At 41.7% G+C, this 26,101-nt stretch overlaps 1 protein-coding gene across 5 annotated transcripts; it reads right to left on the bottom strand.

Annotated features, from left to right (window-relative positions):
- Window positions 1-547: 547 nt before the first annotated feature.
- Window positions 548-24,587, bottom strand: mphosph8 (M-phase phosphoprotein 8). Of its 5 annotated transcripts, XM_010880227.4 has the most exons (14): window positions 24,279-24,581; window positions 21,095-21,301; window positions 19,302-20,324; window positions 19,010-19,097; window positions 18,585-18,821; window positions 17,798-17,920; window positions 17,595-17,683; window positions 2,634-2,774; window positions 2,436-2,522; window positions 2,097-2,251; window positions 1,847-2,004; window positions 1,318-1,442; window positions 1,097-1,180; window positions 548-950 (listed from the first exon to the last, which is right to left on the bottom strand). In XM_010880227.4, the coding sequence occupies exons 1-14, from the start codon at window positions 24,366-24,368 to the stop codon at window positions 909-911; spliced, it is 2,649 nt and encodes an 882-aa protein (XP_010878529.2). In that variant the 5' UTR covers window positions 24,369-24,581; the 3' UTR covers window positions 548-908. The 5 variants fall into 5 exon arrangements, with proteins under 5 accessions (XP_010878529.2, XP_028969444.2, XP_028969445.2 ...); XM_029113611.2 differs by lacking the exons at window positions 548-950; window positions 1,097-1,180; window positions 1,318-1,442; ... (2 more) ...; window positions 2,436-2,522; window positions 2,634-2,774 and adding exons at window positions 9,291-11,779; window positions 12,948-15,225 and having other exon boundaries at window positions 24,279-24,587; XM_029113612.2 differs by lacking the exons at window positions 548-950; window positions 1,097-1,180; window positions 1,318-1,442; ... (2 more) ...; window positions 2,436-2,522; window positions 2,634-2,774 and adding exons at window positions 9,291-11,779; window positions 12,948-15,225 and having other exon boundaries at window positions 19,302-20,321; window positions 24,279-24,587.
- Between the last annotated feature and the right edge of the window lie 1,514 nt (window positions 24,588-26,101).

Below are 26,101 nucleotides of genomic sequence, written 5' to 3'. Positions count from 1 at the left end.
ATTATCTTGGTCCAAATAATCATCTGAGAATAATATACACACTACCTGCAAGCATACTATCAACAGCACTCAGGTCCCAGAAACAGAATAACATCTGGCTATTGGCTTACACTTTATTTGGATAGTCCAATGTACTGCAAACTATCTACGGCAGCTCTCCTTGAGTAATTGCTTGGTAAGGTTCCAATTAGGTTAGGTTAAAAACAAGGGTAAAAATGACCTGGGTTCCAACATCTGGTTTCCAGGGGAAATGGAAGTAAGCACTGAAGATACTGTTTCCATAAAAAAATAATAGGATGTTTCAAAGTTTACTTTGGCCCTGTTAGGGACGGTTAAGGGTTAAAGTTAAGGTTAATGGTTAAGGTTAAAATAAGGGTTAAGGCTATGGTTAGTGGAAATTTGGTAGAAATGTTTAGTTATTGAGCATTCACAAAGCATCTACTTAAGGACTATCCAAATAAAGTGTTAGCGGATAGTGCACGCATGTGCGCACGCACACACGCGCACACACACACACAGATACACACACACACACACACACACACACACACACACACACACACACACACACACACAGACAGACAGACACACACACAGACAGACACACAGACAGACACACAGAAGTTAGACTTCTGTTAGAATGTTAATCGTACACACAAAAATATACATGAGTGGACAGGGTTGAGATGTTGAATTATTGTTCTCGTCATTCACCCCTTCTTGTCCTTCATTCCATGTAACAGTCTTTCAAACTCTGGGTGGATGCTGAATGTCCAAATACTTTTTCTGAAGGTAGCCTGGAGTTGTGTAATTGCACATCAGAGTTAATGTTTGTTCGAGTGTCACCTCCCAGCCGGTGTGTGGGATACAAACAACTGGCGAACCCCTGGGAAGGTGCTACAAATATATCATTGTAGCTGAACACGGTATGCACAGATGAGAAGCTTCACCTAGGAAAAGAGAGTCTGACATCAATCAAATGAATTCATAAAATGTTATTTACAGGGCCCTTTAACAACTTGTTAAAACAGATTCCAGCAGCCTATACCTCTCTAACCATGACCAGAGCTTGTGGTGGAAGTTTGTGCATTCGTACCTTGGCTGTAGGTGACTCTGCTAGGCGAATGAAAAGTTTGTTGATACCCGGCACTGGGCTGAACGAGTAGATGAAGTGACTATCCTATGGGTGCAAATGAACAGGGAAAGAATTGGTGACAAGAATCGGTCAAATAAACGGCCAGGTAAAGCAGTAAACAAGCTATAATCCAGACCTCCGGGCCATTAGGGGGAGTACTTCTGATATGGAGTGACACTCACCAGGAATATGGGCAGCTGGAACTTGTCGTTGAGCACCACGGCATGGACACTGCAGGGCCCGCACAGCCTGGCTGTGATCTCACTCAGGAAGTTAGCATGGAATATGAAGAGCAGGATGCCAGAGCCTGGAAGGAGACGGAGAGACACAAAGGTTAGGATGTGAGATGCCCTCTGGGGTCAGGCGATGTCACCATACCTGCGACATCTTTATATTATATCGGAACTTGACTCACATGTGGAAACGCACATCAGCGTAGCAGAAGATATATGCATATATATTCATTTTGAGGGTCCTATATTTACATACAGCTCTGGAAATAATTAAGAGACCTCTGCACCTTTGTCTGTCCTTTCCAAAAAAGTTGAAAGGGAAGGTTTTGAGTGAGGAACAGAAACGCTCCCAATTTGCAGTGGTCTCTTAATTTTAACCCCTTCAGTTCCTCACTCAAAACCTTCCTTTTTGTGAGTGAGGAACTCAATAGTGAGCCCTCTGAACCCTCCCCTCATCGTACTGGCTAGGGTTCCCTACCCTCTCCAGGTGTGTGAGGCGCTGGTTTATAGCCAAACTCCAGGGAGAAGTCTGGTCCTTCACACAGTCTGTGACACGCCAGAGGGAACACAGGCTCCAGCAGGGCCAGACGGGTCTCAAAATAAGCGCGTATAGTGTCCTCGGCCACGCTCGACAACCTGGGGCGTGTTGGGGGGTTGGAAGGTGGGTTACGGCGCAGGCAACAAGAGCAAAGAGTAAAATGTGCGTGACACGACGAAAAGACGCTCACATGCTGATGTGGTCCTTGATGAGGTCGTATACCAGCAGGTTGTTGCTGAGCTTGGCGAAGTACACGGCTGAGTTCTTGTGTTTGGAGAGGATGTTGCAGTCGGCCCCATACTCCAGCAGGAGGCGCACCACATCAGCATTCCCCCTCTTACACGCCTGCAGAACAGAGGATGCTGGTAAGGAACTAGACGTCTGTCACAAGGACTTTGGCAGCGATGAGGTTATTCACATACAGGAGTCACGGACGAGTTTAGTCTGCGCTTTAGGGGGAATAGATGTTGCTTCCCAATTAAACGGCATCTTTCCATCACATTTATTTGTATTTAATCTTCCTCTATACCTTCATCAGGGCTGTCTCCCCTCCCAGGGTCTGAGCATTTACATAGGACCCTGCCTCCAGGAGGATAGCAACTGTGGTCAGAAAGTTCTGAAATGAGAGACGGAAACAGAACATGCTCGGAGATTAAACCATGCATAGCCGAATAGCAGCTCAACAGTTTGTAACAAAGTGGCCTGAACCCGGCCGTTCCTGTGTTACCTTCTCGGCAGCGTGCATCAGGGCCGTGGTGCCGTTCTTCTGCCGCCCGTTCACCTTCACCCCCTTCTTTATCAGCAGCCTCAGGATGTCATCTTGCCCCCCCGCAGCTGCCAACATACTTAGGGACATACCGCTGGAGTCCTGCAGGATGCGACAGAACAGATATACACACACACCCCTTTTCATTAATGAGAAACAAACATCTTCCAAAACCTCTGGTTGCAAAAGAATACATGCAATATTGAATTGGATGGGTTTTGGGGACGGTAATCATGTCCATGACTTACCTACTAGGGTGTTCTCATTTCACCAAATAGGAAATGAGAAATTCCTACTATTACAGCTTGATCAAATCTCCAAGCTGTTGTCCATAACAGTTGTTGCTACTGTTCTAAATCCCTTTTGGGAACACTGAGTTGTCACAGAAATATTTACAACAATGCCCCAATTATGTAAAACTTATTTAAAGCAATTTACTACTGCAGATGTGAACGCTTATTACCACGGAGTAGGCTCTAGGTTCAACTTGCAGTGGTTCCCAACCCTTTTCAGTTACTGTGCCCCCGACAGAATTTTGCCCTGCTTGGAGTACCCCTGATGTACCCCCTCATGTAAACTTCACCTGTAAGCCTATGGCGCCATGAGTGTTTTCATGTACCCCCTGTGGAGAGGCCAAGTACCCCCAGGGGTCCTAGTACCCCTAGTTGGGAACCACTGAACAAGGGAACAGTGGATGGACTCAATACATGTGTTGCTTACTGCTGTGCACTTAAGAAATGCACTGGAACGCCACAAAAACAGCTTCCTTGGAACCCAGCTAGGCAGCTCCCCCGGCATCTCCCCAATAACCCATATGTTAGGGTGTGCATTGCTCAAAAAAGTAGGGGTGCAGAGGTGTCCCCACTAGGGAGATTAAAGACACTGCTGCCTCCACAAATTACATCATGGATTTCCTGCCTCTGCGAGTGTGATTTCACTTGTTGCTCTTTGAAATACATTTGGAACGTGTTGGCATTTATTTGAAAAACACAGAATTTTATAAAAATAAATGTGCACAAATGTCAAACTTAACAGAAAATACGATACTCCCAATAAAAGCAGTTGAAGTTGGAATATCCTTAAACACACAGACACACACAGACACACACAGACACACACAAGTAAAAATGTCTTGCAGCTTTGAGAGTTTACGTCAAGTAACAATTTATTAACCAAGCAAATATAGTACCTTGCAGTACAATGTGCATCTAGGGGTAACGAAAAGACAGTTTGATAACAAATACAGTGGCTCTCATAGCTCTTCACCGCACATTTTGTTTCTCGAAAAGTGGGATTGAAATAAAGGCCGGACTGTTATTGATTTACACAATTTACATTTTGTCTGTCCCCCATGAATACATCTGTACGGCCTCTCAGGCAAGTATTGAATTTCAAATTAAGATTCTTCCATAAAAACCAGGGAGCTTTTTTATTTTATTTTAAAGAGTCAAAGGACAGTGATTGGCTGACGGGTAACGACAACAAATTTGACATTAAATCTCTTTAAAGCATTGTCACGTTAATAATTATGCTGATGATGTATTAAACCACCCAGATACAAACAGTTGTCCTTCTAAACTAAGCTGAAAGAGAGGATGAAAAGGGATATCACCATCAGGCCAAAGTAGCGGTTTTAAAATGACAAGAGTTCAATGGCTGTACTTAGTCCACAATGTTAAATAACCAATAATAATAATAATAATAATAATAATAACACAGATAATAAAGATAAAAAAACGAATCCTGCCTGCAACAAGGCACTAAAGCAATTGTGCAAAAACAGAAGCACAGCAAAAATAATACAAATTTTAGCCTAAGCCTTTTGCAAAGCCTTATGTTGGAGGCAAATACAACATCACATTACTGAGTAACTGGCTACTGAATTTCAAGTACGGTGGTGGCTGCATCATGGTGTGGGTATGTTTGAGATCGACCAACAGGATATTGTTTATGGAGCTGATCATAAACAAAATCACACAGGAAAGCTTGCATTACTTTGCTTTAGAACAGAAACCTGAAGAGGAAATCCCATTTTAGCATCAAAGGCTAAATCAATACTGCAGTGGTTTATATGACTGAATATTTGACCAAATAAAGTTAAGACTTAAATGACAACGTAATAACTTTGTAACAATAACGTGAACATGCAGCAAAATAATGCCATGACGTTTATCTCTTCAGAGAGTAAATACTGGAATGTGGCTGATCAAATTTTTCCCTGGTAAAATGGTATACTCAGGGACACCATTTATGTAGACACAAAAGTAACATAGCATAGTGGGTCCATTTTTTTAATTAAGAGCACTGAAGAGAAAGGCTAAACCTTTCCCCGCTTTGATTCCTGGTGCTACCAGAGTTAGTGCGAAGTAAACCAGTGCACATACTCAAATACTCTGTGAGAGAGAAGTATTGTGGTTCGCTCATCACATATCTACCATGCTGCTCATGACAACATCATGTCAATAGGTCTTACGAATAAATCCTAACAAAATTGCAGTAGAAATTTTGCAGTAATGGTATTCAAATGATTTACTCCATTTATTTACAAGATTCCTACTTGAACCGTGAACCAATAACAAAGAGAAGGGTTTACTTGTAATAAAATTAAAATGGATAAAATTCTATTAAAAATCAACAGCCATCAAACCCTACGCAAAATTAGTGTTGAGAGAACCAAGTCTAAATATGGTTAAGACACAAGTGAATAATCGCAACAACACTATAAAAAGTCAAAATATTTAGTTTGATAAGAAGCAATGAAGAAAGGACATGGTCAGCTTAATTTCCCACATTCAATTTAGTAGGAAAGACTGAGATACAAGAACAGGTCCTGTGTGATTCTCCAAAACAAAGAAACCATTCTCCACGCAATGCAAACACTTCTAATTGGCAAAGAACGTCACTTAACGAAAGGAGTGGCCTGAATGCTGAAATGCATTTAACATTAATTGTGATAACCAATTTTTGTGAAGTTACTAGCGACCATAAACAAGCCTTCAGTTTAAGAACCATGTTGGACATGAATGAACATACATTTGCTGACATAAAGGAATGCCCATTAGGAGTACAAATCTCTCCTGGCCAAACCAAGCAACAGTCACTCATGCTGGAGCTGGATTATCCCACCTCTTTTAAAGAGTTCAGGCACCCACTTTTGGAATCGGTTGGAAAATTATCCTGCAACCATAAACTGACCCTTTGCTGTGAATGTCACTGACTTTGTGCACCTGGTGGGTACATTAAGAACTTTTTGTAATCCGAAAGTGCTAACTCTCCCAACTAGGCAAGCCTAATCAACAACGCCTTAAAGCAACTTGCCAGCAAACTGTTGGCTCAATGAATCATGCTCCTGAGGGTATCCGGCTAAGTAATAGTAATGAATAAAATGTAGATGCAAATATTAGCAAACACTAGCAGGATTGAAAGGGTATAAATAAAACGATATAACATCACACTCTGACACATACCGGTAGCTAGGAATACTAGTTAGCAATAGACCGAAGTAAAATATTAATGGTAATAAACTCAACCATGCTTTAAAAGCAATTTAATTATCAACTGAATTAGATGACATTTTTCTCAGAGCAACACAACCTACACCACAGGCGGTATTACTCTTTTGTGCCGGATTTGACTGAAACTTAGTTGTCTTGATATTCTGCACTTTCATTTAAAATGTGTGATTCATTTAAAATGATTAACGCTTACATTTTCTTTGCCATAAACACCATTTCTGAGCCACAGAAACATCCATAGTGGAAATACAACTGAATTATTTTTGCTTGTTTGTCAATTAACATCATGGCAGTACAGCAGAGGCATCCAACTGTTGAATAAATTATAGATATAAAACCTAACATGCTACCCAAATAGCCTAGTTGCCCTAACTGAAAGTTAAGGCTGTTATAGCAGCTAACTACAGTGGCCTCTCTACTTCTGCATTGCTTGAACAGACAGGGTACCAACATGACAACAGTTTTATTTAGTTAAATAGTTCATATTAAAATAACATGATACTGCTAATTATATAACAGAATATTTTTTAATCCATCAGTCACCTTTTTGTAGCCACGTTCTTAGGGAGCTCTAGGGGAGCTGTATCCATTTTAGCCATGAATTAAGTACTGTATAGGTAGGCCTTCTCGTGCTGCAGCAGTTGCATGACAACACTACCTGAACGTTGTCCCAGTACGCTTTTAATATTTGACGTGTCACAAATCTGTAATAGAATGTTATTTTTTAATTTGAGATAGCTTGTTAGCTCAAGCTTGAATTCAATAGAACTGATTACTAGTCACATGGACTACCAAATAAGTAACAATACTTATGCAACAATAGAAATGCCTTTCTTTCTGGTCATTACATGCATTGTACAAGGTACCAACACCAAGATGGAATTTTAGCTATCAATCATTGACAAACTTAATTTAATGTATTTTGCCCTAGGAGTTATGAAAAGCTGGGAGAATATTCCAATTGATTCTACAATTAAGTAATAACTTGGCGGTGATAAGACATACAAAGTCAATACATATATTCAAATGTTTTTATGTATTAGTATTTGGTAAAAACGTTATATAATTTGTCTTTCACTTTTAAAATGTGGATGATTGTGTAGAATCTTTTTAGATGTAACCTTAAGCCTGAAACATTAAAAAATTGTGCAGGGGATGTGCAGAAATTCCTTATCAACTGAATGCCATATTTTTTATATATATATATATATATATATATATATATATATATATGCTAAAAACATGACACCATTTTCAAATGGTGTTAGCAGTCTGAGACAAATGTAGTATGTTAATCCATTCATACCCCACAGCCACCAGAAATAACCCGCTACATTTCCAGGTTTGCTGGTCAGTTGTTTTTACTCAAATCCTAACCTACAAAAACACATTTAATAGCTAAAAATACATCAGTACAGGCAAGAATACACATTAAACATTTTGAATACCTGGAACCAGATCCATTTGGTAAAAGCACAACAATAATGTGATCCAAGAGATTTAACGGTCTACGTTTGCACAACTGTTCATCTACGATCTTGTTATAAAGCAAACATAATCCACTGTACTTGGTACATGTTCTCTATAAATGCAAAACATATACAGTGGATATAAAAAGTCTACACACCCCTGTGTAAATGCCAGGTTCTTGTGATGTAAAAGAATGAGACAAAGATAAATCATGTCAGACCTTTTTCCACCTTTAATTTGACCTATAACATGAACAACTCAATTGAAAAATAAACTGAAATTTTTGAGGGGGCAAAATTTAAAACTCACACTAACCTGGTTACAAAAGTGGGCACACCCTTTAACTAATACTTTGTTGGAGCACCTTTTGATTTTATTACGGCACTCAGTCGTTTGGGGTAGGTGTCTATAAGCATGGCACATCTTGACATGGCAATATTTGCTCACTCTTCTTTGCAAAAGTGCTCCAAAACTGTCAGATTGCGAGGACATCTCCTGTACACAGCCTTCTTCAGATCACCTCACAGATGTTCAGTTGGATTCAGGTCTGGGCTTTGGCTGGGCCATTCCAAAACATTCATCTTCTTCTGGTGAAGCCATGCTTTTGTGGATTTGGATGTGTGCTTTGGGTCGTTGTCGTGCTGAAATGTAAACTTGCTCTTCATCTTTCTAATGGACAAAGGTTTTGTGGAAAAATTGCCTTGTATTTGGAACCGTTCAGAATTCCCTCCACCCTAAGGCCCCGATTCCAGCTAAAGAAAAACAGCCCCAAAGCATAATGCTGCCACCACCATGCTTCACTGTGGGTATGGTGTTCTTTGGGTAATGGGCAGTGTTTTTGCGCCAATCATACCTTTTGGAATTATGGTCAAAAAATTAAACCTTGGTTTCATCAGACCATAACATTTCCCCATGTGCTTTTGGGGGTTTGTTTTTGCAAACTTCAGCTGGGCTTGGATGTGTTTCTTTGTAAGAAAAGGCTTCCGTCTTGCCACCCTACCCCATAGAGCATTCATATGAAGAATACGGGAGATTGTTGTCACATGTAGCACACAGCCAGTACTTGCCAGAAATTCCAGCAGTTCCTTTAATGTTGCTGTAGGCCTCTCGGAAGCCTCCCTGACCAGTTTTCTCCTCGTCTTTTCATCAATTTTGGAAGGACGTCCAGTTCTTGGTAATGTCTCTGTTGTGCCATATTTACTCCACTTGATAATGACTGTCTTCACTGTGTTCCATGGTATATCTAATGCTTTGGAAATTATTTTGTACCCTTCTCCTGATATTTTCCAACAATGAGATCCCTCTGGTGCTTTGGAAGCTCTCTGTGGACCATGGCTTTTGCTCTGAGATGCAACTAAGAAAATGTCAGGAAAATCCTACTAGCTGAACTTTATGATTAATCTGTCAATTTAAATAATGGCAGGTGTGTAATGACTTCTGTTTAACATGAGTTTGAATGTGATTAGTTAATTCTGAACACAGCCACATCCCCAGATGCACTTATGCAACCAGGTTATTGTAAGGTTTTTATTTTTCATTTTCCCCCCTCTAAGATTTCAGTTTGTTTTTCAATTGAATTGTTCACATTATAGGTCACATTAAAAGTGGAAAAAGTTCTGACAGGACTTCTGTGTCTCATTCTTTTACATCACAAAAACCTGGCATTTTAACAGGTGTGTGTGGACTTTTTATATCCACTGTATTTCAGTCAGTTATCATGAGCATTTCTACTCAATAGGATTTTATATGGTTTAAAGGAAACACAGGGTAAGATTCGATTCCAAATGTGCATCCACGAGGCACTGTTGCCATTGACAAACCCAGAAGATTTGTTATTAAAACACTTAATGAATGACAATTGCAATAATTTTTTTTTGAATAAATATCTTTACCTCATTTGCTAGAGTTGCAAATGTGTATCCAATGAAAGGATTTGCTTTTTGGCACCACATAATACATTGGGATAATGTAATTTTGAAGTTCATTGAATTCAAAAGTCGTGTAAAAGTATGCTAAACATGTTTTCATGCATAATATGCTACTATGTAATTGCTACAGATACATTTGCAGAATTAAGTAGGTAGTAATATTATATCCATAAAATGCTACTTAATTTTTGCGTACGGTCAAATAAAATCAAAAGCTATGCCCTTGTCTTTTCTTACCTTGAATCCTGGGAGGTTTCAAAACATGTTAAAGAAAATCATAAAGACAGATAGACAGGAGGATCTTCTGGAAGTCCCAGTGGCACCCCTGGTTTCAGATGCACTTCTGGATTCTGTGGCACCGCTGGTTTAGGTGTCCTTATACTTGGTTTTTCATGGTCCATATTTTGTTTGCCCGAAATATGCCTCCTGCACATAGTCATTAAAGTGTTATGCACATAGTTCTTTATATCTTTCCATGTCCTGCTTTGTAGAGCTGGTTCAGCCGCAATACATGCGTCACATTCCCTTTTACCTGGAATCTTCATCAGTTTAGTGAAATCTCCCAGCTGTCGCCTTACTGCAGCACGAGCCTCGTCACTCCACATCTTCTGCTTCCTTGGTGTTGGCAAAGCAACAATACCGGCATCTTGTTTCTTCTCTTGACCCTCTGTAGGTACTGTCATAATTCCACCAACCCCTTCTGTAGCACTATTTGCCGATTTAGTTTCTTTAAGTTTCTTTGCAGCTACTTTGTTTGTCTGTTTCCCAGGGTCCACACCTGTAAGCCCTTTTTTCCTTTTAATAGACTTCACTGTGTTGTGGACATAGTTTTTGATGTCCCTCCATGTCCTGTCTTGTAGAGCTGGTTCATTGTGGAGGCATATCTCACAGTCCTTTTTACCAGGAACCTGCATCTTCGAGATAAAGTTTCCCATCTGGCGCCTCACTGCAGCCTTCGCCGCATCATTCCACGGTCTCCGTTTCCACACCGTGCCCACTGTCCCTGCAGGACCGGTACTCGCAGGACCTACGCTCAGAGAAACTTCACCAGCAGATACTGTCCCGACAGGAAGGGCCTGCGATGGAAGGTCCTGCGATGGAAGGTCCTGCGATGGAAGGTCCTGCGATGGAAGGGCCTGCGATGGAAGGGCCTGCGATGGAAGGGCCTGCGAAGGAAGGGCCTGCGAAGGAAGGGCCTGCGATGGAAGGGCCTGCGAAGGAAGGGCCTGCGAAGGAAGGGCCTGCGAAGGAAGGGCCTGCGATGGAAGGGCCTGCGATGGAAGGGCCTGCGATGGAAGGGCCTGCGATGGAAGGGCCTGCGAAGGAAGGGCCTGCGAAGGAAGGGCCTGCGATGGAAGGGCCTGCGATGGAAGGGCCTGCGAAGGAAGGGCCTGCGAAGGAAGGGCCTGCGATGGAAGGGCCTGCGATGGAAGGGCCTGCGATGGAAGGGCCTGCGATGGAAGGGTTTCTGCTGGAAGACTATGCACACTAAGTGTTGGTGTAATAACTGTACGTGATGAAAGTGTTTGTGTAGGATATGTTCCAGCAGGATATGGCCTTGGAAATTGTCCCCCCGCCGGATATGGCCCCAAAGGATATGAACTTGGAGGAGATGAAAGGTCATAAGGACTTGCAGGGTATGATCTTGTTAAATGTGTCCCTGCAGTGTATGACCTGGGAGAATGATTCTCTGCTAGGCAGGTCCCTGCAGCATATGTACCTGCAGAATAGGTCACTGCAGCATGCGTTACAGCAGGATGTGGCCTTGAAAAATCTGTCCCGGCAGAAAATGAACTGGAACAATGCGATCCCAAAGCATACAGCTTCTCAGGATACGTCCCAGCATGATAAGACCTTAAAGGCTGCGCCCCCACAGTGTACGACTTAGCTGAATATGTCTCTGTGGGATACGATGTCCCTGTGGGATACGAGGTCCCTGTGGGATACGAGGTCCCTGTGGGATACGAGGTTCCGGTGGGATACGAGGTCCCTGTGGGATACGAGGTCCCTGTGGGATACGAGGTCCCGGTGGGATACGAGGTCCCGGTGGGATACGAGATCCCGGTGGGATACGAGGTCCCGGTGGGATACGATGACCCTGTGGAATACGAGGACCCCGTGGAATACGAGGACCCAGTAGGATATATCTTTGCAGAATCTGCAACTGGTTCATACGTCCCTGCAGAATATGTCCCTATGAAATTTATAAAAACAGAAAAGCATTCATGAACACATGCTTTAACATTTATTTATTAAATAATATACCAGTGGTATTCAAAAGTCAGGGTTGCAACTTTTGGGTTGTATTTTGTTAAATAATTTGGCACATTTAATGCCATGTTTTAAATACAGTTTGGAAACATCGGGAAGGGGGTTTTAGCTGAACGAGTAATGGATCATATATAAACCATGCGGCTGAGGTACATCTGTACCATAGGCAATGGCTTAGTCTGACTGACCACCCTACTAAGAGGTGCACATTTAAATTTGCAGATTTAAGGTGTGTGGGACCTGCTTGCAGATCAGACTTGTCCAGTATCTTTAGAGAGCCGGAGGAAAGGATGAGATCTTGATGTTACTGCATGTCCATCTGCTAATCCTCCACACAGTCTGGGCTCTACTTGTAGAAAGCAGGCGACTCTTGTACATGATTGTACATTTAAATCAAAACTGAACCCATGTCTCCAGGATCCCAATGAAGACTCCATGAGTACTCCAGGCTACATAACAGCACAATTATAGAAGCCTAGAATAATATAGACAAAAACACCATTGTATTGCATCTGGACAGTTAATTCAAGTTTTAACATCCATACAGGATAATTTAACATTTAGCATGGATGCTAAATACATTTCAATTCTATGGGACACATTTTAATAGTTATTGTGTACTGATGTATTTTCCGGCAATTTCGTTTTTATCATAAAGTGGTAAACAGAGTTTTTGCCAAAAGAGCAGTAGGCAGACTCAAACCCACACTGGAGAAGTACATGTACATGGGAAGTAGTGGCTTGGAGTGTTGCACCACCCAAGGGCCCCTAATGCAGGAGGAGTTTCCAAACTGTTTTTAAAACTGCCTGTGATCGGCACCCAAGCAGAGGCTTCGATAAGCTCTGGTTCTTTGGTTTCAAGTAATAAATATAGCAAAATAATTGGGACCCCGCTGACAATTTTTGAATACCGCTGTACTATAGAGTAATACTCACTAGGATGTTTTTGAAAAGAACTGGTTAACATGCAAATAGCCCCCCACAAAAGAAATAGGATTTTCCTACTCATTAACAATATTCTTAATGAGTAGAAAAATATAAAAATAAAAAAAAAAGTTGTCCAAATACCCTGTAAAGAAACGGATTCTCACCATGTGTGGGAGAGACTACGCTTTCCTCAGACGTCACTGGAACAACTGGAACCTCATCCATTGCAAGCAGCAATTTGCTGATTTCCGCTAGATGTGCTGCGTTTTCAGCTAGTCTGTAGTATTCTTTGTGGACCTGCGTGTCATGTCCCAATAATTTTGCCACTTGATCCAATTCACTTTCATTCAAGTTCAGTATTTGGCAATGTATAGCCACCTCTTTCCGTACTGTAGCATGGATCAGACTTTCAGGGTTCTTCGCATTACATTCATGTGCAAATTTCCTCAGACAGTCAAAACCTCTCACGTAACTTGCTGCATCCATACTTCGTGCAAAAACATAAGGGTTTTCTTTTGACACTCCAACCTTGTCTCTGTTTGCAATAAGGATGTCAAGAGATGAGATCATCCTGTCTGTCAGTAAGACCGGCATTTTTCTACCGTTTTTGCCTTCTATTTCCACCCTGGTTAATTTGTCATCACCAAGCACTTGCTCCAGCCTTGAGAGGTTAAGGAAAATGTCGGCACTAGCTGGAGCTTTCTTCCTGTTGGTGTACGTTTCCAAAAGCATTTTCGCAACCTCTCCTGTTCTTTTTCTGTTGAAAAGAGCAATCTGTGCAAGAAGAGTTTCATTGAGCTTCTTCCAGACGGCGTTGGTGGGGTTCTCAAGCAATTCTTGCTTTGCAGTGTCCTCCGCAATCTTGAGAAATTGTTGAAGTTTGATCAAATCCTCAGTTAGTGAAGACACATCAACTTCATCACACTGTGATACAGTGTTAAGTGACAGACCGGAAAAACATTTATTCCAATCATTTTCAAGAAGTTCAATGAACTTTTTGGCTTGTTCCTCTGCCTCACAGTCCTCAGTCATACGACTCTCTCCAAAAGCTATTTCGGTAGCTCTTTTTAAGGAGTAGCCAATCTTTAAAGCAAGCGATGGAGTCTTGTACCGGTCTGAAGCAGGATCAAAACCACTCATTTTCCTGGCAGCATGAACTGCCAATTTGAATTTGGATGGTACACATACTTCATGTAAATATTGGACACCACAGTCCATCTCATTTACAGTAAGCACAAATCTAGCCAATTCCCTCATTTTGGATCCAATGTATGTAAACTGTGACTTCGCATGACCATGTTTTGCAGATAATGCATTACCATATTTACATATCAGAGGATCATTTTTTATATGGCATGAGATGTCATCTTGATTCATATTGTGTATGATTTCCTCACATCCTCCAGTAGAGTAGACAGGCAATGGAAGGAGTCGAGAGGATGCGGCCTGGACTCGTACTCTCTTTCCTCCCTTCCTTTCATCTTGCCCTTTTCTGGCTTTACATGAGCCCTCATGCTTCCATAAATCTATTTTGTTGAAAAAACCCAAGCAGTGTTGGCAGGGCAAGTAGTCACGCACAGAAACACCATCATAAGAGGGTCTTTTCTTAGTCACAACTTCCCCATCTCCACTTTGAAGAACTTCAAAGTTGTGTTCATAGTTGCCTTTGTTGCGAAGTTGGTCCAGTAAGAGAGACCGGATTTTGGAGAGTTTAGGGAAGCTGATAGCATGAGCAACAGCTGCTTCATCGGCATGCACCCTTTCCAAATGCCTTGCAATTTTGTTGTGTGGTTCATTGCAATAGAGGCAATAGTGCTTTTTGTCCCATTTTCTTTTACCATCCACTGTTGTACTACATGCACTGACCTTCATTTTTGTGCTGGAACGTAAGTTTGACCGCGTACCTTTACGTGGCACTACTTTCTTTCTGTAAGCTTTTCTAGGCTGTACTGAAATTTGGGGGGATGAATCAGACTCATTGTGGCTTTCTGCATTAGATGGAGGCGGATCCGACCCACTTGGGCTGTTTGAATCCAGGGTTCTGTCTTCTACCTCATCACTAGAACTATCATCACTTGAGCCGTTCTCTTCAGCACTCTTTTTTATGTCATATAAAGCTCTCTCCATGTCACATAAAGTCTTCTCCAAGACACACGAACTGCTCTCTTCATTGTCAACAGGCTTCTCTTTCCCATGTGAAGGGTTGCCTTTGTGATGGGGATTTCCAAAGCCGGGACGATTCCGGCGGGAACGACAATTTCCCTCACAATGAGGATTTCCCTCAAAGTGTGGATCGGGACTCCCTTCGCAGTGAGAATCCCCCTTTTGGTGTTGAGACTCTTCAGCACTTTCACTCTTCTTTTGCACATTTAAAATGTCTTCTTCCTCATTTATAAAACTCTTCTCCTTGCCACTTAAACTCTTCTGCTGAACAGTGCATGCCTGGAAAAGAACAAGTAAATGTAAGATTCAAAACACCTTAAGAAAAATGTATCTCACGAAAACGAGCATGAGTAGCTTCAAGTTAGTAGCTTTAACCCTCCACAGCATGATTATGGTAAACTATATTATAGTAAACAAAACGGATACCCACTGCCCCTGTATATGAAGAGAACTTTTAAAAAAAAGTGAAAATCACATAGTATTGCTCAATGAAAACACCTGTGCGGTACACATTGTGAGTCATTCAAATGAGCACCTCAACAATGTGCAGATTTTTCTATTACAGCCAAGTGAGAATCAAGGCAATGGTTTTGTAGCACCAAACCGCAGGTAGACTTCAATAATAAAAACCACATGTGACCCATTCAAGGAAGAGTTTATGGCTTTATTGTATTAGGCAGCGAACTACAACGTTTTGACATTGTAAATATGTCTGACGAGGAATTAATAGTGTGATGTTAGATGAGATGCTGAATGGAGACGAGGGAGGTACAGAAATGAAGGCATGCATCTAGCCCTAGATTTTGCCAGTGCCCTTGTTTTGTACCCTCAATATATTCAGTATTTTGTGAGATGCCATAAAGTGCATTAGGTGAGTGATTTAAATCCGTTTCCACTTAGACTTTTTTTATATGATCCAGGAACATTTGGACGCCTATGAAGATGAGGGGGGAAAAGAACCTTGTCCAGAGTAATTCAGGTACTTGCCCAACAGGTATTAAGTTGCAGCAGAAAGTTTGAGTTTATATTCTCTTTTAAGAAGCAGGGTACAAAATGAAAGTGCCCTTAAAAACTTTGTTTGGAAAACAAAAACACTATTGAGACCTTATAATTGCACATCAACTAAACAAGACTATATTTGACAACCCAAGTAATAGGACCAAGCAAGTCAAAGTAATAGTAGTTTGTTAAATGTGAAAAACATTACAGTTTATATTGTACAGTTAATATTCCATTCTTACAGAAATAGTATGGCAACATTTTATGTTTTAATTATTTCAATAAGCTGTAAACCTTTTAGCTTTGGGGCTATAATTTGTTGATAGTGAGGAGGATTATAATGCTATGAAATAAAGTCAGCTGCAGTTTTACATGCGACGCAAAAATACATTTCTGAAGGCATTACTGTACCTGCGGTAAAAGTTGTATCATAGCTTCTCATGACCTCTTGCTCATCAGGTTCTTTGTCTGTAAATGAGAAGAGCAAATCTGTCTGAGAACTGTAGCAGTATCCACACTAGTGTATTAAAATGACCTACCAATTGTGCACAAAAAACACCAATCAATCCAATGTTAATGTAAGCTTTGGTAATTAAATGTTGCATAAAATACCAGTGTATTAGGTAGGGTAACAGCCAACCCTTTAAAAAAATAGCAATTTCATAAACATGCTTTACTTGCACAGTGACTTTTCCTATACAAGCTTCACACTGCTTTACAAAAAGTAGGTAGCTCCATTAAGGCTAGGTTAAATGACTGAGTAGTAGGTCATAATCTGCTTACCCGTGTATGCGCACCGGTCCTCAATGGATGCGGTCGGCAGGAATTGTAGTAAAATTCTCTCCTTGCAATAAATGTCCAGGGATTCAACCTCTGCATTCCATTCCTGGCTCTTAGGTTTTATTGAACGTTGACACTATCATAAACTGGGTGTTTTAAACCCTAATTACTTATTGGCTTAATGCTCTGGTTTATGAAACGGTATGCCACAGGTATGTTAAAACCATTAGTGTTCTAATTGTGTTGATAACCATTTTATAACAGCAATAAGGCACCTCAGGGGTTTGTGGTATATTGTCACTTAACGATGCGTTGTGTCTAAAACAGCTGTTAGCTGTGGTATACTGGGTGTATACCACATTCCTCATGCCTTATTGCTCAATTATAACACGATCAGTGGCTGAACAACTGTATACAGGTTTAAACCAAACTGGCGTAGTGACAAATCTTTCTACACTAATATAACCAACACATTCAAAACTCTCTCTAACTTCAATTTGCATTGTTTTGTACTGTCCCTGCAGTAATTTCATGGCACTGATGTATGTGCTATAGCAGAACGTATCACAGCACTCTGTCCTTGCCCAAGTCGGTTAATGTACATTTTTGTTGCAAACAAAGTTACAGGATGTGAAAAGAGAACTACTGTTGGTCACAAAATGTTCCTCATTTGAATGAACTCACAAGTATGACCACACACACAGAAGCCACTAACACAGGTACATTTCTTTAATTGACTCATCGTGACTATTAAGTAGCCAAACCAAACAAAAACATGGAAAAGCTGGGCTCCAAAAGAACAGGAGGGGCAGAAAAAACAGATGCGCCCTGGGATTGGGCTAAAATCCTTTTTGGATGGCAAAACTTACCTCTTGGTCCAGATTGTAGTCCTCTTTGGAATTGAGTGCCAGCTTCACAGACATGTAATCGCCACTTTTGACTGCATCACGCAGCTCACCTGAGACACACAAAAACTCCCATCAGCAGTTCCCTACATCTATCCACAGTGTGAGAGGTCCATGTGCAGCTATTGTACAGCGGCTGGTGAAAAAGACAGAGCCAAGACACTTACTAGGAGATAGAGGTGGAGCAGAGAGAATCTCATCCTCGCCATTTAAATGTTTCTGAAAGTCCTCCAGTGTCATCCAGTCCAAGTTGAGGTCCATCCCGAGGTTAAGAGAAGCTTGCCCTTTGTCTGTCAGTCATAAACCACATCCAATAGTACATAAGTATTACATTAGTAATAGCAATTACATGGGCCCCAGTCCAGATGTAATGTATCGCATCGGCTGTAAAATACGGGTGTAGATCTTACAGGACTGGATAGGTGTAAGCAACACTGTACTTTTGTAAAATATGTCTATCCACATTTTCTACACGGTAATCACTGAGCCCTCGCCACTTTCCCTGAGCTATGACCTCATCAAAACCAGATGTAGTTTCGATTGCCATCATAAGTCATGATCCAATTTACAAATGCTGCCCACATGGCCCTTAACATAACCTGAGGGGAAGAGTGAACAACTTTCCTCACTTGGAGGGTTGAAATGACTAAACAAAAAAGGGTCTAAACAAAAAGGGTCTAAACAAAAAGGGCTGCAAAGAATTAAATGTAATCAGTACGACTATGTGTCAGACTCGGTCCTCATTGGTCAGGCTCCTGGTGAGCTGCGTAGCTAGTTAGCCAACTCTGTAGTGAGTTAGAGAACTCCATTCATCACTCTTCCATGCTTGGGTACATGCACTGCCAAGTACACTTGGACGAGGCTATTTTAAGCATCATTCAAGGGCTGAGGGTGTAGGGGCAAGGGGCCGTCTACTTGGCGTGTGGAGTACAGCCTGTGGGTGTCGGGGCTAACCAGATTTGTCGGTGCTCTCTAAAGGGTCTTGATTGTCATCACAGGCAATGAAGAGGCGTGACTCGCTGTCCTCCCTCCTCCTCCTCCTCCGGTCATCCTCTTGGGTCCTCCTTTCCCAGCGTGGAGCTTCCTCCCTCCGGTCTTCTCCACCGAACTTTGACCTCTGGGCGTGCTCCTCCTCTGTATCCATCTTGTCATCCATCTCCAAAGCAGCATGGCTCTGACTGGGCCGAAATGCTATTAGAAAATAAGCAACTAGTTAAGTTAAGGAAAATTGACACAGGTGTAATAAGCAACAGCCATCATATCAGTTACATTCTTGTTTGTCTTTATTGAGGCTGTATAAGAACACAGCCACTGCATTTATATGCAATTCAGAAGCCCTGCAGGGTAAGCTTGAAAGGGACTCGTGGAACTCATCTCACCGTCAGAATGTTTGGTCTTTTCAGGCTCTGCCTTCCGAGCAGGGGACTCCTTTGTCGGCTTGGTCCTTTTCTCAATTTTACCTATCAGCTGAAATATTTACAAAAATATTATTTCAGATTTTACTTGAGGCAGTTTAAAGAGAGCAGAAAAAAGTGAAAGATTTTGACAATTTAAGAGGCTTTCCAGAACCTCTGTATGTTTTGCCAGTAGTTCTCAAAGCAGCGACCATGAGCCAAACTGGTTCGCTGAAAATTGCACACTATGTTGTTCAAACGAGGCTGCTTGGCATACCTTCGGTGGCTTTGTGTTCTCTGGAGCAGTGGGTGGGTGGACCATCTGTTTACGGGGAACGCGGTCCTTAGCCTCACAGTTCAGCAGAAACTTCTCAAACAGATTAGTGGACGCAGCGGGCTCCTTATCCCCGCCCACCTCCTCTTTAGACTCCTCCTCCCGCGGCTTGCTGGTGCTGGCCCCTGCGCCGGAGGAGGAAGAGGAAGACGAGGAAGACGAAGAGGGAATTTTCGGCAGCGTAGGCGTGGCCTCCTTACCCTTGGCTTTCTTGTGCACCTGGGTGGGAGCAGGAGTGTCGCTGGAGTCAGAGGTCGCTGCGGGCTCATCGCGGCTCTGGGCCTTGGAGGTGGTGAGACTCTTGAGTCTGGCGAGGCCGCTCGCAGAGAGAGCGGGCGACAAAGACTCCGGCTTCTTGGCTTTTTTGTCTTGGAGAAAGTCCTTGATGCCCTGCAGCTTCAGTTCTGACTTGCCCTTCTTATTCCTGGGCCTGTCGTCAGCGCGAGACCTCTCAGTCGCTGTGGTATCATCCGTCTGGGACTCCGACGGCCCATCACTAAGCTCCTCCTCCAGGGGGGCAGTGGCCTCATCTTCAGTGGACTCCAAATCACCCTTCCGATCCCTCTTTGACTTCTTATTCCTCTTTCCTTCCTCCACCTTCTCTTTCTTCCCATGCTTTCCGCCATCCTTGGCCTTGTCCTTCCTGTGCTTCTTGGAGGGAACATGGATTTCTTCCTCTTCGTCAGAGTCAACAAATCTTTTTTTGGAGTCGGACATCTTGGTTCCGCGGCCCGGGGTTGGTGGCGGGGAAAGCTCATCTTCATCAGACTCTGGTGCAGGGCGAGGCCTAAAGTCCTCCTTGCGCTTGTCTTTCTTTTTTTTCCTCTTCTCCTTCGAAGGTGAATCCTCGTCTTCTCGAGGCTGCTTCTTTTTCTTCTTCTTCTTAACAGGCAGGTCTGCAGGTTTACCTTTATCACTGTCACTGTCAGAGTCAGCATCGAACACATCACTCTTCATGGGCAGCTTCTAGAGGAGAGAACACATCCGTATCAGCCACTTAAAAGATTAATTAATATCCATTAAGATTTGTTTTCAGTGCTTGACTGTTTTTCTTGTGTAATAGCTCTCATAGATCCCTAGCCAAATGTGCAGTGCTTGGTATATTAATGTCACATGTACACTTTGACCAGTCCTGCCTATGAAAGCCTGTAGCACTGTTGAAGTAGGTCTCTTGGTAGCTCCTCTGATCAGACTCCTACTTGCTTAGGCATCGAGTTGGGGGCGGGGGGGCAACCTGATCTACCTAGGGTCTTGGTGGCCTCATACAGTTTCCACTTCTTAATAAGTCAATTTCTTGGCCCCGAGGTGAATTCGAGGCCTTTGAAAGATTTTCATACCGACCCCCTGATCCGTGTCTTTCCACAGTTGTATCTCTTAGTCTGCTTAAAAGTAATTTCAGTTCTCTAACCAACACAGTGAACCTACAGAAATGTATTAATATATCATAAAACTATGTAAATCACTATAATTTAACACACGTGGAGGCCAATTTCCGTTGTAATTTTTTTTATGGTGATTGGCTCAACCTGAGCTAATGTCAGGATTGCCATTACAAGGGGGTGGAGACTTATCCAATCATATTTCAATATACTTTCATTTAAAAACAAAAAGGCACAGCACGTAAACAAGTGAAAAACAATCTTCAAAACGCATAAAACTCTTGGGTGTAGACATTCTATAGCCAGTTTAACAGTCAGTCCAACAAGACATTTTTTTATTCCATAAATTAGACTCACCAAGCCTTGCTTATGATGGCTATGATCCTCCGGGATGGGACTTACCATGCCTTTCTTAGCATCTAGGTCTTTCTTGGCCTTAGCCTCAGCCAAAGCTCTTTTGTAGGCCAGCAGCACCTCCCTGCAGTCCTCGAGGTGGGCCTCAGGTTCCCAGGTGTCATCATCTGATGTGTAGTTCTTCCAGCGAACACGGTACAGAACCTCCCCCTGAAAACAAGGCCAATTAACGGCTGTAGTACAAAATGGAGAATGTATGCAGAATGTTCTCTCTCTTAACCAGGTCTTTCTCACTCCACCGCATACGATGAAGACTGCGTGACTGCATTAGGCCTGCACCTACACACAGACTGTGACGTAAATTAAAAACAAAACAGAAAAATGAAATAGAGACTTATTAGGTGTAATCCGGATTAACCTCTGGCTCTTAGAAAACACACACTCAGTTGTGCACACAGCCAGTATTTCTCCCCATCCGGGTCACTGGGACAACAGAGACCCAGTCAGAGGAGAAAAAGGGAGGAGCCATACAGACCTCTCTGACGGGACATTTTGCTCGCTCTGAATCACATAAACGCCTTCCATTTCAATTGGGGAATACATGTGAAAATAAAACAAGAGCATGGCTGGTTGTGATTGTAAACAAAGCAAAATACATGTTTCTTGGCTCCGCCTTTCTCGATTATCCTCAGAGGCGGTTTTCCTCTCCCTCCCTCATGCTATCAGCTCAGTGGCAGTTAAGATGTTGAGTGACAGCGAACCCATGTGTGTTGCCCTCGCTTCATTTAATGTTTCAGTCTGAATCACTAACCCCACACACACACACACGATAATGGGGATACTGACTGAACAAAAACATTTTGAAATGTAATTCATTAATGAAAGAAAACAACGCAGCACCCAATACCTGTGTGGATAAAGTAATCAACCCGCTGGATACAGTAATTACCGTAAGTCACTTTTAAGAGCAATAAATGCCACCAAAAGCTTTCTAGTAATTGATTAGCCTCACAATGTTTGAGAATTTTTCATAATTTTTAACTTTGTTACGTCAATAATGACAAGGTGTCTAGGTCCTCCTTATAGGGCAATACCATGACAATACCTCCGCCATGACGATTCATGAGATTCTTACGGAGGAATGCCATGTTAGTTTTATGTCAAACATAAAAGGACCCATGTCTACAAAAACATTCCACTTTAGACTAATCTGTTCACAGTTGCAGAACTCTTGAGGATGTTCTATTTGGGTAAACCTAAAACAAGAGTTAACGGTCTTCTTAACAAGCAGTGGTCTCCGTCTAGCTACTCCTCCGTGAATACCACTTTTGCCAAGTTTCTTACCGACGGAGCCTCATAGGGAAATTCACTGCTGCCCCAAATGTTCTCCGTTTCTGAGAGTTTTGCACTGACAGCTGTAAGGTGGAGCACCAGAGCCTTAGATATGGCTTTGGCAACTATTTCCAGACTGACAGGCATCAACAACCTTTTTTTTTCTCCAGAAGTTAAGGTGGCATCAGAGACTGCAAACCTGTCTGCGGACACCTCTGGTGGTAATGGCAAATGTTACTCAGCTTCATATTGGGCATGTTGATGTCATTTTTTTCTCTCACACTCCCTTCATATGAACTATAACAGCCCACAATAGGAAAATCTGCAAAAATAGGGCAAATACCTTTTTACAGCACAAATACACATTTCATTTTATTTGCAGATGAATGGTAAATGTGGACAAACAGATGTGACAAATGGAAAACTTCTCACATTCAAGCATTTCATTGAAAAACATCTCATCAGCTAATTTCAACTGTTGTACCTCATCAAACCCCAAATAAAAATAAACACAAAAAAAGCAATAGCCTTCAGTTTATGCTTAAAATAAACTAGAAATGTTAATCTCTGGGACGGTCAGGCCTTGCAGCCTTTGCATCTGTTTGTGAACTTGAGAGCGATCACATTACTTCAGACCCACCACAACCTTTTACTAAAAACGCTGCAAGAGACAGCACTGTTATTGTCTCAACAATGGCCTGCCCCTCCAACAGAGGTACCTCAGACTTCTGCAGCAATACAGAAGCTTTCCTCTGTAGTGTCGTATAGTGATATCACAAGACAAAAATGTGATAGGTGTTCATGTCTGAATCTCAGAGGCCTTTGCGAACCATTTTTCGAAATGGGGAAGTATTGGTTTACCAAAATAGACCTAAAACCAAATCTGCCCCCCCTCCCTGCCCCAAATTTTGATTACAGCATACCCCAGGAATATGAATGAAGGCCTACCTCAGGGAAAACATTACAAAACTATTATGTTAGGCCTGCACACGTATTACAAGTCAACTGAGCCATGTCAACTATTTCCTACAGTTCGAAATCGGGCAATGGGATGATGCTCCTTCACCTAGTACTATTCACGTTCACATTTTCAACTAACCAATCGATTGCAATACCATTCTTGTTCCTGATTCAGCCACAGTAACTTCAAAATGTATGCGTCTAGTTGCAGCGGGCTCTTGTATGAGGTCCACTTGTAACAGGTAGCCTTATGGAGCAGTTTATTATCTAGGTCCATAGTGTAGCTTACTTTAGACTTTATTTTCTGCAAGAACACCAGGCTGGTGATCTCGATTTTCATGGCCGTAAAACATATATATTGATAGTGACTGTCAGTTTGCTTAACGTCACAATAACAAAGATAATCCCAGCAGCAGTGGTCATCTGCGGTTGCCCGCTATGACGTTTAACGTTAGCTAGCTACATTAGCACTTAACATTCTAGCATAACCAGCAAATTAACACATGTAGTTTGTTGACTAACCAATTTAAGACAATTGCTACTTAGTTGTGTAAGCGTTATCACTGAGGCTTTGATGTATGTGCAAGCATCTGTGAAACAGAGGATCTGGCTAAAGTCCAGAAGGGCGACAGAATAACATCAGTCCGTCCTTGGCCTGTAGTGTGCAAGAGGTGCGTCGTGTGGGCAAAGTTGTGTTGCAGCCATTTCAAAATCCCTGTGCGTGGACATTTTGGCATTTCAACATTAATATTTTAAGCACACGTTTTTTTTCCTACAGTCACAGTCCCTAATTATGTAAAAGTTACGGCAAACTACAGATTTCAGTGCCAGTTAACTGGCTAAAAACAAACTGCTTAAGTTAGCAGTTTAGCTAACGTTAGCTACGGCTTGTTACCTCCTCTGTTCGCATGTCAATAATCCTCTCCACTTCGTAGACATCTTCAACCTCTTCTTCACTTTCTCCAGCCTCTGGCTTCTCCGCCATTTTCTATTTACAGGAATAGCTACACAATTAGCTAGATAATCTTTACTTTTCCGTTAAACGTCGTTATGTTCTCACTTTCTGTATTACAGGGGTAAGGCCCGGCTAACTAGCAAAGAGAACAGTACACGGTAAGCTAACGTTAGCTTTTTTTCATTTGCTTCGATAGCCACGGCGACTGTCTCATACCCGCTACTTCATTGGCTAATAGAGAAGGGAGATGGGCTACGCGGGCCAGTCTGTGTAGGCGGGGAGAAGTGATGATGATCATCGAAGCATATCACATATTTTCATGATCCAGTTTTACCCAAAATAATTGATTTTATACTTTAAAATAAATACAAAAAATTGGATTTGACCATAGCCTGACAATAGATGCTGCCATTGTTCACACATTACATCATGGTGAATATTCTCAAGATATAGTTATGTGATTAACTGTTAGATCCACTAGGAGAGGCATCAAATAATAATTAAAGTCAATGATCTCAACAAGTAGATTTTGCAATATTGAAAATAATAACAATGACAAACGTTTTGCTGAAAAACACGTGACTTTCCTATTTACATAAGGTATTTTTGTGTTAGTGATGACATTGTATACTTAAGATGCACATCCAATAATTTCATACGATAGACATGTTATTAACATGTTATACTAAATGTGTAGATTCACAATACCATACTCACTGGTACCCCCTTTTAGGTAAATTCTCCCTTTACCTCAGCTTACTCTTTAGCATCTGCTAGTAAACAGTGTTCCTCCATAAACTGGTCACTCCAAAAACCAACCCTTCCTTTGGCTGTCCTTTTACCTTCAGTGGTCCGAACAAATTGCAAAATGCCTTTAAGCGTAAAACGACAAAAAATAATAATCTTAATAAAGAAATTAATATTTGATCAAAACTTTTATGAACTATAATTAATCAGTCATCCATGACTGTTTGACTGGATTATAAATATAAAGTGACGTTTGCTAAACTACATAATTCCTCTATCAACATGAAATAAAAATACAAACGTTTGTTGACTTTAAATTAGGCAATTGTTCTAAAAAACAAAAACAACTAAAAAAATACCCAGATATCTCAGACTAGCGCACCACTCAAGAGCTCGTTAGTTACACCAGGGCGACTGCTGCACACGCCAGTTCCCCTTGTTCCCGCGGCTATGGTTGTGGTGCTGTGTTCCTTTCTGGGAACTTTAAGCAAATTAATCTCCAGCCAGCATTAACTGAGTGATCATACAATCAATAAAAAATGTCTTCCAAACCAATGGTTAATGAGCTTCATTTTTACGGTTGGACTTATTTCAAAGAATGATCGTTCGATGGTTCCAAGGATTTCACTTTACCATTGCAAAGCGAGTATTAATTGTTGAAGTGTTCACAGTATGTCAACTGAATCCTTTTGAAAACCCGTGGTTTAAATTCAAGGGGGCAGACCAAGAATAGACTACAGGATCTCATGGATCTATAAAGATTCAGTACGGAGGAATGGTCTAAATAAGATCCCTTGGTAGGTATAATCCAGTCTCATAACAAACTGAATTATTAGAAATACCTGTAGAATTTTAACATTTGTCATTTGGACTGATTCCATTGAATGCAGGCTAGTGGAGTGTAGGCCTAATTCCAATGTTCCAAATTAAAATATACCTCGTTTGATGTATTTTTTATATTGGCCTAGACTTACTTATCTTTATCAAGGGTGACAATAATATTTAAGTGAATATAA

Source organism: Esox lucius, chromosome 16 (genome assembly GCF_011004845.1).
Source record: "Esox lucius isolate fEsoLuc1 chromosome 16, fEsoLuc1.pri, whole genome shotgun sequence".
NCBI classification, from domain to species: Eukaryota; Metazoa; Chordata; class Actinopteri; order Esociformes; family Esocidae; genus Esox; species Esox lucius.
Note: the sequence above shows the minus strand (reverse complement) of the source record. Positions and strands in the feature narration are given on the sequence as shown.

What these genes read in the sequence shown, in the direction of transcription:
- mphosph8 (XM_029113611.2), bottom strand. Translation starts at nt 24,368, where the DNA reads ATGGCGGAGAAGCCAGAGGCTGGAGAAAGTGAAGAAGAGGTTGAAGAT. An exon ending in AAAGACCAAACATTCTGACG is followed by an intron (nt 18,822 to 19,009) that starts GTGAGATGAGTT and finishes ATTTTCTAATAG; the next exon opens with CATTTCGGCCCAGTCAGAGC. An exon ending in ACTACAATCTGGACCAAGAG is followed by an intron (nt 15,226 to 17,594) that starts GTAAGTTTTGCC and finishes GTTCTTTTCCAG; the next exon opens with GCATGCACTGTTCAGCAGAA.